Source organism: Pituophis catenifer, unplaced genomic scaffold (genome assembly GCF_029215685.1).
Source record: "Pituophis catenifer annectens isolate HBS135680 unplaced genomic scaffold, rPitCat1.0.hap2 SCAF_13, whole genome shotgun sequence".
Classification (NCBI taxonomy): domain Eukaryota; kingdom Metazoa; phylum Chordata; class Lepidosauria; order Squamata; family Colubridae; genus Pituophis; species Pituophis catenifer.
The window spans coordinates 4286447-4299587 of NW_027256893.1; the positions used below are offsets into that span (position 1 = coordinate 4286447).

General features: G+C 45.9%; 1 protein-coding gene across 1 annotated transcript in view; it reads right to left on the reverse strand.

Annotated features, from left to right (window-relative positions):
* Nucleotides 1-13141, reverse strand: part of CFDP1 (craniofacial development protein 1) — a 34274-nt gene that overhangs the window by 12084 nt on the left and 9049 nt on the right. The window contains exons 4-5 of the mRNA XM_070953045.1: nucleotides 11140-11246; nucleotides 4011-4112 (exon numbers count right to left, since the gene is read on the reverse strand). Coding sequence (XP_070809146.1) covers nucleotides 4011-4112; nucleotides 11140-11246 — 209 coding nt within the window. The remainder of the gene's footprint in view (nucleotides 1-4010; nucleotides 4113-11139; nucleotides 11247-13141) is intronic.

The following is a 13141-nucleotide window of genomic DNA, read 5'->3' on the forward strand; positions in this document are numbered from 1 at the left end:
AAATTTTTGTATATTTGATTTTAATGGTTTTTAAATTTTGTAAATTTTATGTGTTTTAATATGGCTGTACACCACCCTGAGTCCTTCGGGAGAAGGGCGGTATAGAAGTCTAATTAAAGTAAAGTAAAGTAAAGTAAAGTAAAGTAAAGTAAAGTAAAGTAAAGTAAAGTAAAGTAAAAAACTAAAGTAAAGTAAAGTAAAGTCAAAGTCAAAGTCAAAGTCAAAGTCAAAGTCAAAGTCAAAGTCAAAGTCAAGTCAAGTCAATTTTCTAGGACAGCCCCATGGGCCAGATCCAACCACATTGCGGGCCGGATCTGGCCCACAGGTCTTGTGTTTGACACCCCCGCACTGAATCAAGGATGTCCAAGATTTGGGGATTAAGATTTGTGAGCTTCAACTCCCAGAATTCCTTCTGGGAGTTGAAGTCCACAAGACTTAAAGCCGCCAAGGTTGGATACCCCTTCTGCTTTAAATCAGTGGTGGGTTTCAAACATTTTTACTACCGGTTCTGTGGGTGTGGCTTGGTGGGCGTGGCTTGGTGGGCGTGCAGGGATACTGTAAAATCTCCATTCCCTCCCCAATCCAGGGGAAATTTACTGCAAAATCCCCATTTCCTCCCGATCAGCTGGGACTTGGGAGGCAGAGAATAAATTGGGGGCGGGGCCAGCCAGAAGTTTTACTACTGGTTCTCTGAACTACTCAAAATTTCCGCTACTGGTTCTCCAGAACTGGTCAGAACCTGCTGAATACCACCTCTGCTTTAAATCCATGAAAGGCCAGGTGGACAGGATTAACTTGCCTCCAGAAATCGTGGGCCCTCTATCACTGGAGGTTTTTAAGACGAGACTGGACAGTCCACCTGTCTGAGATGGTCTAGGTTCTCCTGTTTGAGCAGGGGGCTAGACTAGAAGACCTCCAAGGTCCCTTCCAGCTCTAATCTATTCTAAATTCTAAACCCGAATCCAGCAAAAACAGCGAGTGAACCCAAAGCAGTGCACAGAAGGAGCTATGGTTTGCTAAACCCACAGGAAATGAATTCCACAGATGGACACCAGCTGGGACTGCCAAAAAAAAAAAAAAAAAATCAGCTCCAAAATAGATTCCTCAAAAATGAAGCGAGCTCAGAACGAAGCAGCGAGACTGTCTCAGAAATCCTGCAGCTGGACTCTGGGTTTAGATTTCAAGGCTCTTCCCTGGGGTCTTTCCTTAGCAAAGGGACCCTCTCACGAGCCGAGACTAACAAGGCGTTGCATCTCTCATCTAGAGCAGTGGTCCCCAACCTTTTTATCGCCGCGGACCAATCAGCCTTTGATAATTTTACCGTGGCCCGCTGAGCGCGCGCAGGGGTGGGGGCTTTGGGCCACACGTGCGTACCTGCGCGGGGCTCTCTTCCCTGGAGCCTTTGCGCACGGCCCAGGAGCTTTTGCGCACGGCCCAGGAGCCTTTGCGCTGCAGCGTTCATGTCCCCCGGCCGCTGCGCGGCCCGGTGCCAGGTACTCCACGGCCCGGCACCGGTCCGCGGACCGGGGGTTGGGGACCACTGATCTAGAGCAACCTATTCATTTCATCGATTTCGTTCCTTTGCAGAACGGGCCCGATCGTGCAGCTGATAAGACGCAGAGGTCCACTCTAGCTTGACAAAAGAGACTTCCAATGGTGATTAAATCTGGACGGCTTGTGAGTTGTGACATCACCGGGACAATAGCTGCCTTAAAGGCTCAGAAGACCAGGCCAGGTCTTGCGCCCCCTGGTGGCTGGCGCTTCTTCTGCCATATCCGTCATTGGATGTTGGCCGTCCTATTTTTATCAACAGCCACACGAAAAAGTGCTGTTGAGTTTTGTCCAAACCGGTCCCTTAGATTTTGAAGCCACTATGTTCTTCTTCTGCTTGGACCTCCTTTGCCTTCAATCTTTCCCTGGAGAGGATTAAGTGAAGGATGCCGTATTTTTCCGGGTGTCGTATCCCATGTCCGAAATATTCTAACTTTCGCTTTTTTAATGGTTTTGATGATTTCCCTTGGCCTTCCCAGTCGTCTTATCACTTCCTCATTTCTGATTTTGTCAACCCAGCTTATATGTAACAGCCACCTGTAAATCCACATTTCAAATGCTTCCAGTCTCTTTGAGTGGCTTTCTGTCCAGAGACCAACTCTCTTGGTCTCTCTTGGTTCCGCAACCCAACAAGACAGACATAGACTTAAGAGGATAATTAGAACTGCAGGAAAAGCAATGGCTACCAACCTGCCTTCCCTTGAGGACCTGTATACTGCACAAGTCAAAAAGAGGGCTGGGAAAATATCTACAGACCCTTTGCATCCTGGACATAAACTGTTTCAACTCCTACCCTCAAAACGATGCTATAGAGCACTGCACACCAGAACAACTAGACCCAAGGACAGTTTTTTCCCGAACGCCATCACTCTGCTAAACAAATAATTCCCTCAACACTGTCAAACTATTTACTAAGTCTGCACTACTATTAATCTTCTCATCATTCCCATCACCCATCTCCTCCCACTTACGACTGCATGACTGTAACCTTGTTGCTGGTATCCTTACGATTTATATTGATATTGTTTCCTGATTGCTTATTTGTAACCTATGACTATCATTAAGTATTGTACCTTATGACGAATGTATCTTGTCTTTTTATGTACACTGAGAGCAGATGCACCAAGACAAATTCCTTGTGTGTCCAATCACACTTGGCCAATCAAGAATTCTATTCTATTCTATTCTATTCTATTCTATTCTATTCTATTCTATTCTATTCTATTCTATTCTATTCTACTCTACTCTACTCTACTCTACTCTACTCTACTCTACTCTACTCTACTCTACTCTACTCTGTAGGACAGGAATTTATTCATTATGCAGACCCCACGCTCCATATGCTGTGAGGATTTCCACAAACACCTGGGCTGGGTTCATTTAGTGACTGTTCATTTAGTGACTGTTCAAAGTTACACTGAAAAAAAGGGACTCATGACCACATTTCACACTTATGACAATTGCAGCATCCCCATGGTCACGTGATGAAATTTGAATGCTTGGCAACCGGTTCCTATTTATGACCGCTGCAGTGTCCTGGGGCCATGTGATTCCCTTTTGTGACCTTCTCACAAGCAGAGCGAATGGGGAAACCAGATTGGGTCTTGTCTTGCTGCATTTATTTCTTGTCAGCTCCTGAACTATTGCCAAGAGAAGCCTTTGGCAGTTTGCCTAATTATACCAAGGTTGGTGATTAGACTGAAGAATTTGTTTTGAATTAGTTTGGACTACGCTGAGAATGAGTTAATTCTCAGCTGTCCTAATAAAGTCTGTTTGTTTCGAACTGATTGTGTCTGATAATACCTACTTGGGCCTAGGTCACAACAGAAGCCTCTGTCCTGCCTCTGAAACTTTAATGATTAGGGGACTGGAAGTTAAAACATTAGGCATGTCTAGTTTGATGAAAAGAAGGAGTAGGAGTGACAGGATAGCAGCATTCCAATATTTGAGGGGTTGCCACAAAGATACTCCAAAGCACCAAAGGCAGGACAAGAAGCAATGGTTGGAGACTAATCAAGGAGAGAAGCAACCTGGAATGAAGGAAGAATTTCCTGACAGTGGAAGGGAAGAAGGTGGGGAGAAGGAAAGAGTTAACCAGATGCTTTCAGTGCGAAAAACCTGATCTGGCTTTGCTTCTTCATTTGGCTTTAGTAGTAAAGTGTACTTTCACTACTGATGGAGTCAAGAGTCTTTCTTGTCTAACTAAGTTGGGATGGTTGACAATAGCAGTGTGAATCTTCCGTCCCCTGCCAAATAAAACTCAGGGGACTGCTCCACTGCATCCATCCATTTCCTTTCTAGGTTAGGTGAGGAAGAAGGAATCTCCCTGATAGTGACATCCAGGAGGCTCTTAAATGAGTCAGCCGATTCCCGCTGGTTTTAAAGATGCCATCGCAATTCCCTCAATCCCCGCGTTTGTGCGACCTGCACTGGATGAACAGAGTTTCTCAGGATCTTACCCCGAAACAGTTGGATGAGATGTCTGGGTTGCCACATTCGGCTCCAGCTGTTTCCGAAAGAGCTGGGCTTCCTTTGAAGCAATGTCGACTTCCTTGGTGACCCTGCCAGAGGGATGAAAGACAGAAAAGGAAACAGGATATTAAAGCAGAAGCCATTCCTTCCAATTCGGTCCCCACTTTGAATTCTGACTGCAGGATCTCTGGAAGTGTGGGTCTGGGCTTGTCTGCACAATTGCATGCACAATTCCAAAAAAGCTTCAGCTAAGAAGATGCGGAATCAGAGGTGGGTTGCTCCCGGTTCGCACTGGTTCGCAAGAACCAGTAGTAAAAATTTGTAGTAGTTCGGAGAACTGGTAATAACATTTGCTGGCCATGCCCCCGAACCAGTCCCCAGCCCGGTTGCCGCTCACTTACCCCGCCCACCTCATCAGAGGCTTTTTTTTTTTTTTTTTACTTTTAAAAGCATTTTTTCTACAACCTCTTCGGCCAAAAACATGCTTTTAAAAGTAAAAAAAAAAAAAAAAAAAAAAAAAAAAAAAAAGCCGCTGATGATCGTGCGGCTCAGCTGGGATTGTCAGAGGCTTCTAAAAGCATTTTTTCTACAACCTCTTCAGCCGAAGAGGTTGTAGAAAAAAAATGCCTTTAAAAGCCTCTGGCGATCCCAGTTGAGTTGCCTGATTGTCAGAGGCTTCTAAAAGCATTTTTTTTCTGCAAACTCTTAAGGTTGCAGAAAAAATGCTTTTAAAAATAAAAAAAAAGAAAAAGTTGGCCACGCCCACCGAGTCACATTACCCCTCACCAAGCCACGCCCACAAAATAAGCCACGCCCACAGAACCGGTAGTAAAAAAATTTAGAACCCACCCCTGTGTGGAGAATGTTTCCCACCCTCCTTCAACCAGCCAAGGAAGGCAGCAAGTGGGGAAACCTATTCAATCAACTCTTGAAAGGCATATCAAGATATACTGCAGATGTTACTTAATTTGGGTCATGAAGTGTCTGCAAGAAAACAACCGAGCCAGAGGTGGTTTAGCATATTTTTACTACTGGTTTGTCCTGCGCGCGCACCCTCACTTCAGGGTTGCCATTACCGGTTTGAACTGGCTGAATATCACCTCTGAACCAAGCTCAGAGAGCATCAAGGATCCCACAGAACTTCTCCTCTTCCTCCTCCACTCTTCCACACCCTCCTCCCTTCTAGCACTGACGATGTTACCTAGCTGGGTAATAAAACATTTGCAAGAAAAGGATACCTTGGTTCAACCCCAAATATTCTCCTTTATTTTGCATACACAATCATCGCGTACATACTTCTGAATTTCATGAATTCAAATCCCAAATGCTTATAGAGAGAAGCGTGTTGGGAAAGTTGTAGTATCTAGTGCTAAAATTTTCCCTAACTCTGCATTTCGCTAGTGTAACGGGTTTCTCAGTCCATCAGTCTGAAATTCATAAATTCCACGCAGCAGAATTCTCGTATTTCTACAATCCTCATATTGAGAAACAATACCTTCCCTAAATGTAGGTAATACGTTTATTTGTAGTGATTTGGACTTTTCACTCGGCTAATTCCATATTACGAGACAGTTTGGCTTAGCGGTTAAAGCATCAGGCTAGATAGAAACGGGAGGTTGTGAGTTCAAGTTCTAGCTTAGGCACAAAGCCAGCTGGGTGACCTTGGGCCAGTCACTCTCTCTCAACCCTGGGAAGAAGGCAATGGCAAACCATTTCCAAAATCTTGCCAAGAAAACTGCAGGGACTTGTCCAGGCAGTTGCCAGGAGTCAATAATGACTCAAAAGTGAAAAAAAGAATAAGAAAAAAAAAAAAAAGAAAAAGCTCATCCACACTGCCTACTTTTAACTTCAAACTGTTTTCCAATCCCAGCTTAATGTTTGACATCCTCTGAAAATATTGCATTCACTGAGTTGAAAATTCTCTTCAAGAAGAAAAGAGGCTACTTTGGGATAAACAGACAAACACACGCTACCAATGAAAAGAATGTAGACATAGAAAATCAGACAGAATCTTTCCCAGGAAAGTCGAAAGCATTTGAACTTCAGGTACTTTAAAAGTAACAGAGACATGATTCAGATGTATTTTATATGGCACTGTGCAGGGAATACCTAATCTCTCTGTTTTCCACGTCTAGAGAACCCAAGGACACCCAGTTAAACTGGACGATGGGAAATTCTGAAGATTCATAAAAAGGAAAATCACCTAGGACAGTGAGGGCACACTTTTTCTCTTCGTGTGCCAAAAGCGCGTGCGTGCCAGCACCCATAATGCAATGTGCACCCCTCCGTGCATGCCCACGTGACACCCCACGCTCCCCCACCCCCCAAGAGTCCAGGCGAGGCGAAAACAGCCTCCCCTGGGCTCTGGAGGCCCTCCGGAGGCTGGAAACAGGCCTGTTTCTGGACTTCCAGAACTTCCGGCAGGCCTGTTTTCGCCCTCCCCAGGCTCCGTAGGCTTCTCTCAAGCCTCCGGGAGGGCGAAAATGGCTTCCCGCAGGCTCTGGAGGGCCTCCAGAGGCCGGAAATGGGCCCGTTTCCAGACTTCTGGAAGACCTGTTTTTCGCCCTCCCCAGGCTCTGTGTGGGCCCTGCACTTACCTGGCATCCAAAACGGGCCGTGTGGAGACTCCTGGGAGCCTCCTGGGCCCAAGAAAGGGCCGGAGGGAGTGGGGGAGGCCGCATCCCCTGCCTTCCCCCTGCCCATGTGCGTGTGACCCCCGCCCCCACGCATGTGATCCCCCGTGCATGCGCGCACATCTCCCACATGCGCCCTGCCACCCGCGCATCCTGAAAATCAACTGGCCGGCGGGAGGCACAAGCGCGCATGTACAGTAGAGCTGAGCTGGGCGATGGCTCGCGTGCCCACAGAGAAGGCTCTGTGTGCCAGCTGTGGCATGCGTGCCATAGGTCACAGACCTTGGACATATGTGCACTCTGGAATTTGCTATTCAGAAAACAGAACAGCTGCCAACTGGGATAACTCAGAAGTGGTATCTCTCTCTCCCTCTCCGTATGTGTGTGTGTGTGTGTGTGTGTGTGTGTGTGTGTGTGTGTGTGTGTGTGTGTGTCTAGGAAATAAACCAGGAGTGAAATATAAAATTTGTTACTACTGGTTCTGTGGGTGTAGCTTGGTGGTGGTGGGGGTAATGTGACTGAGTGGGCGTGGCCAACTTTTTTGAAAAAAATGCTTTTAAAAGCCTCTGACGATCAGGCAACTTAGCTGGAATCATCAGAGGCTTTTAAAGGCGTTTTTTTTTCCCTACAACCTCTTCGGCGGAAGAGGTTGTAGAAAAAATGCTTTTAACAGTAAAAAAAAAAAAAAAAGCCTCTGATGGGTTTGGGGGGGGCGCAGGGATTTTTGCCACCGGTTCTCTGAACCACCCGCCGCCATTGCTACTGGATCAGGCGATCCGGTCCAAACCGGGAGTATTTCACCCCTGAAATAAACCGAATGCCTAGCTATGAATGCCTGCTAAGGTCACCTTTAGAGCAGAAACAGCCTGTCTCTGAATCCAGACTCTGGAGAACACAGTTGGGAAAGTTTTCCGAAGGACACACCCTAATTATTGGTGAGTTTCCAGATGGCTGCGGGGAAACAGAACATATAAAAGAGCCTTGGTGGCGCAGCAGACTAAAGTGCTGTTAAGTAACACCTGCTGCCTGCAATTACTGCAAGTTCGAATCTCACCAGGCTCAAGGTTGAGTCAGCCTTCCATCCCTCCGAGGTAGGTAAAATGAGGACCCGGATTGTTGGGGGGGCAATAGGCTGACTCTAAAAATCGCTTAGAGCCTTGGTGGCACAGCGGACTAAAGTACTGTTAAGTAGCACTTAGCTGCCAGCTGCCTGCAATTACTGCAAGTTCGAATCTCACCAGGCTCAAGGTTGAGTCAGCCTTCCATCCCTCCGAGGTAGGTAAAATGAGGACCCGGATTGTGGGGGCAATAAGCTGACTTTGTATAAAATAGAACACCACTTGTGGGGGGGGGAACTGAAAGCCCTACTAAGCAGGTATATACAAAAGTATGAAGGCTATTGCTTAATGCATTGTAAGCCGCCCTGAGTCTCCGGAGAAGGGCAGCATATAAATCGAACCAATAAATAAATAAATAAATAAATAAATAAATAAATAAATAAATAAATAAATAAATAAATAAATAAATAAATATTTGTTTGATCCAACGTGCTCCCTATGCTATGCAGCCAAAATACGATGGGACTTGTTTTCTTTTAATCTGCCCGAGAGCACATGCTCTCTGAGCAGATTAAAATGCGCGACAACCACCGACAATTATCACCCCCTCCACCCCTACCCCCCCAAAAAATTACAAAGCTGTTCTAGGCACTGAAGTTTTTTCCCAATTTATAGAATGAGGAACAGCTGCCAAAAGTGGCAGGCAGAAAGTTTTGACTGAACAAATCTGTACCCCTGGCTTGAATTCCAAAGAAGGCAGAGAATGGATATATTTTTTCTCCAGGAAACTAAAAAGCAGCCGCAACCTTTGGGGCTTATCAAACGGTTGTGCTTGAAGAAGCAAATTAGCATTTCCACTCTGCGAAGGAATGGATAACCGCCAAGGAACAGATTTGCAGACACACCGAGCACACGGTAAAAAGGTCAAGTCGGGGAAAAACAAACAAACAATGGTTAATCTCAAAAACATAATCTTTTTCCAATTACAAGCCAGATACTGGCTTCTGAATGCTGGAATTCTACCTCGCACTATCACGGGGAACTTGTTTGAAAAGTAATTCCTTGAGTTAAATAATCACGTTTTGAGATAAAGACTAAATAAACCACCTACGTAAATTGATTTTTCTCATGTTGTTTTGATCCCGTCTGTTTTTTCCTTTCTGCATGACCTTGTAAGGTATTTGCCTCACCCCTCCGTTTTCAACATCCTTGACAGATTCCTGCTTTCATTTTTCCCTAATGTATGCCTATTAGTATACATTCAAAGTGACAATAAAGTTATTCCATTCCTTTCCTTCCATTCCTTTCCTTCCTTCCCCCTTCTCCTTTCCCTCTCTCTGTTAATTCTTTCCTTACTTTTACTCCCTCCCTCCTTCTCTCCATTTCTCCCTCCCCTTCCTTCCTTTTCTTTCCTTTCCTTCCTTCCAGCCTCCCTTCCCTCCTTCCTTCCACCTTCTCCTTTCCCTCTCTCTGTTCATTCTTTCCTTTCTTTTTACTCCTTTCCTCCTTCTCTTCATATTTCTCCCTCCCCTTCCTTTCTTCCTTCCTTCTTCCTTTCCTCCTTTCCTTTCCTTTCCTTTCCTTTCCTTTCCTTTCCTTTCCTTTCCTTTCCTTTCCTTTCCTTTCCTTTCCTTTCCGATCCTATTCCATTCTATTCCTAATTTCATTCCATTTCAATATTCTGTTCTATCCTACCCTATCCTATCTGTCAAGGGAGGAACCATAGCATCCTTTTAGGACAGAGGTGGCCAAGAATGGCCCCTTTATGATTTGTGGACTGCAACTCCCAGAATTCCTGAGCCAACCATGGTTCCCCACCCCTGCTCTAGGAAGATGACTTTATACCAGTCTGAATCTTTTATTTAGGGAACTCTGCTTAATGCAAAACTCAGTTCCACCTTCTTGTTATGCAAAGCCTTCACTTCCCAATGCAACTGGCCCAGTTTCCTTCCCAAATCTCTAAGGAAGAGCAACAAGCTACCCTCTCTTCAGTCCCAGATCTTCAAGCTTCTCCATGTGCCTCACCGAGGTTGCTCTGAATATTTCTCAGAGCTTTGGGCAATTTTCTGGACTTTCAGCTTCCCAAACTGAGTGCAGCCATTTCTTTCCCAGGCTTTGGAACTAAAAACCGTGGACATTTATTTATTTATTTATTGGTTCGATTTATATGCCGCCCTTCTCCGGAGACTCAGGGTGGCTTACAATGCGTTAAGCAATAGCCTTCATACTTTTTTGTATATACCTGCTTAGTAGGGCTTTTGCCCCCCCCCCAGCGGTGTTCTTTTTTTATACAAAGTCAGCTTATTGCCCCCCCAATCGGGGTCCTCATTTTACCTACCTTGGAAGGATGGAAGGCTGAGTCAACCTTGAGCCTGGTGAGATTTGAACTCGCAGTAATTGCAGGCAGCTGGCAGCTAAGTGCTAATTAACAGCGCTTTAGTCCGCTGCATCACCAAGGTTCAGGGCAAGGACAATGCAGCCCTTGCCCTGAACACCAGCCCGTCAGATTCTGAATTACTTTTCAGAATTTCTGAAGGACTACTGGGGTTGCCCCCCAATTTCTCACTGGGGTTTCGAAGAGCTTCTTGGCGAGTCTTGAAACAGCAGCCCAAAACGGGCTCACCTACCAGCTTTGAGTATCTATGGCAGAGGTCTTCAAACTTGGCAGCTTTAAGTCTTGTGGACTTCAACTCCCAGTATAGCATAGCATAGCTGGCTGGAGAATTCTGGGAGTTGAAGTCCATAAGTCTTAAAGCTGCCAAGTTTGAAGACCTCTGATTTATGGAGATCCTCAGTCATCCAGGTCATTGTTGTCCCAAAGGTGCTTTTTCCAAAGGCAACTGGACTTAGTTTTTCCTTGAAGACATTTCCCTTCTCATCCAAGCAACTCTACAATGTTTCCAAAGAAAATGCTGAGAAAGTCCAGTTGCCTTTTGCAAAGAAGCACTTTTGGGACTTAAAGCAGAATTTAAGGTGATCTGTTCAATCAAAAGGTTTCCAGCTTTGAGGAAACCCAAATAGGCACTTATCTGCCTATTGTATCATCTTCTTTTCACGATCCCATAATCCCTTGCAGGGTGGAGTCTGAATGGATCTAACAGAGTGTTTAATGGCCAGATGCTCTTCCTGTCGCCAATGCGGAGTTTTGTTCAGCAGATATATTCTCAGTGTGCCCAGAGAGAGAAATACCTGCCTCTACCTAGGATCAAACTCACAGCTCGCTGATTGTGAGGCGAGAGCTTCGCCTGTAGGCCACCGCACCACTCCTATTTGCCTATTGTATGTGTACCTTAATACAACTCTGCCATTTTAGAATCCTGTGCAATGTTTTAAGGTTTTGTGGCAAAAAGCAATTTATAACATGGCCCTTGTCCCCTGCTGTTTGAGTGGAGCAGTTGAACGCAAAGGAAACAGGCGGAACTCACCTCACCTCTTCGCCAGCAAAGTCAAACACTTTAGTGACAGTGATTTTGTTGCTCTCGGTTTCCTTTGGTTCCCCTTGAGACTTGCACACATTCTTCTCATCGGCTGACTAACCAAAACAGGAAATAAAAAAATAATAATAAAAAAGACACATTTGGAGGTACCGCAGGCGCTTTCAATGCATGCAACATATTAAACGGTTTATACCAGTGGTGGCGAACCTTTTACTTACCGAGTGCCGAACAGGAACGTGCTTCGCGCACTGGGCGCGCTCGTGTGTGCCATCCGTGCTAACGCGCAGCTCCTTCCCATGTGCTGTGCGCGCAACCGCACCATCTGCACATGCACACACAGCTTTTGTGCATGTGCCCCGTGCGCAATCTCACCTTCTGCACATGCGTGTGGTTTTTGCCCATCCACGAACACTCTGCGCAGGCGCATGCTGCACACCAGTCATCGCACCCACAAACGCACGCATGTGCAGGACCAGCTGGGTCCCCTGAATTGCACGCATGCGCACCAGAGGCCCGAAGGGGCGCGTGCGTGCATGCACAGCTTCAGGTGAGTTTGGCGACGGCTCACGTGCCTGGAAAAATGGCTCTGCGTGCCACTTCCGCCACGCGTGCCACAGGTTCGCCATCACAGGTTTATACCTTCCACTCATCTATAATGTGGTTTGCTTAGGTTTTGTCTTATCTGGGCTTTGTGATCCGTTGTCGGTTTAGCACAATACAGGTAGTCCTTGACTTACAGCCATTCGTTTTAGTGATCGTTTGAAGTTACAGCAGCACTGAAAAAAGTGACCTGTGACCGTTTTTCACACTTACAACCGTTGCAACATCCCCGGGGTCATGTGATGAAAATTCGGCAACTGGCATAGATTTATGACAACTGTAATGCCTTGGGGTCATGTGACCATCTTTTGCAACTTTCTGACGAGCAAAGTCCACGGGGAAGCCAGATTCACTTAACAACTGTGTGACTAACTTAACAACCGCAGTGATTCACTTAACAACTGTGGCAAGAAAGGTCGCAAAACGGGGCAAAACTCACTTAACAACCGTCTTGCTTAGCAACGGAAGTGTTGGGCTCAATTGTGGTCGAGAACCACCTGTAGGTAAATCCATTTTGGATTATCAAAAGAAAACAGAAGTTTAGTGGGGTGCAGGAATGTCATTCTCTTGTCCGTAGTTGCAATGGGCTGTGCGAATAACCTTGGGGGACAGGAAAAGGAGGGCTGAGATGGAGAAAGGATTTCTGAAAGGGACCTTTCCTAGTTCTCTGGAAAGTAAAGGCAAGGGGACGTGGGTGGGAATGTGCTTTCAGATTCTGTTACGGATTCCAGATTCTGGAGATTTATAACAAAAATTGGTACCGTGTTTTCCCGAAAATAAGACCCTGTCTTATATTTTCTTTGAACCCCGAAATAAGTGCTTGGCCTTATTTTTGGGGAGGTCTTATTATTTTGGGGCGCGTGGAGCAAGACGGGGCTCCTCTTGCTATCTTAACCTGATTTCCAGCTCTGTGTTTAAATATTTTTGGGGAGGGCTTATTTTCAGGGGGAGGCTTATTTTAGCGCATGCGCTCAAAAGCCCAATTGGGCTTATTGTCAGGGGAGGTCTTATTTTCGGGGAAACAGGGTAATTAATGTGCATAGTCTGGGCTTCCTGTCTGGGTTACCTCAAAGGGCTGACAATATGGGGCCCTCATTTAATGACGACTGGTTCAGCGACCGTTCGAACTTACAACAGTGCTGAATGAGAGGCAGTGATGAGCAGTGTCCTGGGGCCACGCGATAACCATTTGCAATCTTCTTCGACAACTTCCTACAAGCAGTCAATGGAGAAGCCAGCAGGAAGTCAGAAATGGCTGCCACACGATTGCCTCTGCTTAACAACTGGTGGTGATCTGCTTAATGAGGGCAACTGGGAGTGCCACAAGGTCTGTCACTAAGTCAGGTGCTTTACAACTGTGTCCCTTAATGATGGAAACTCCGCTCCCCAT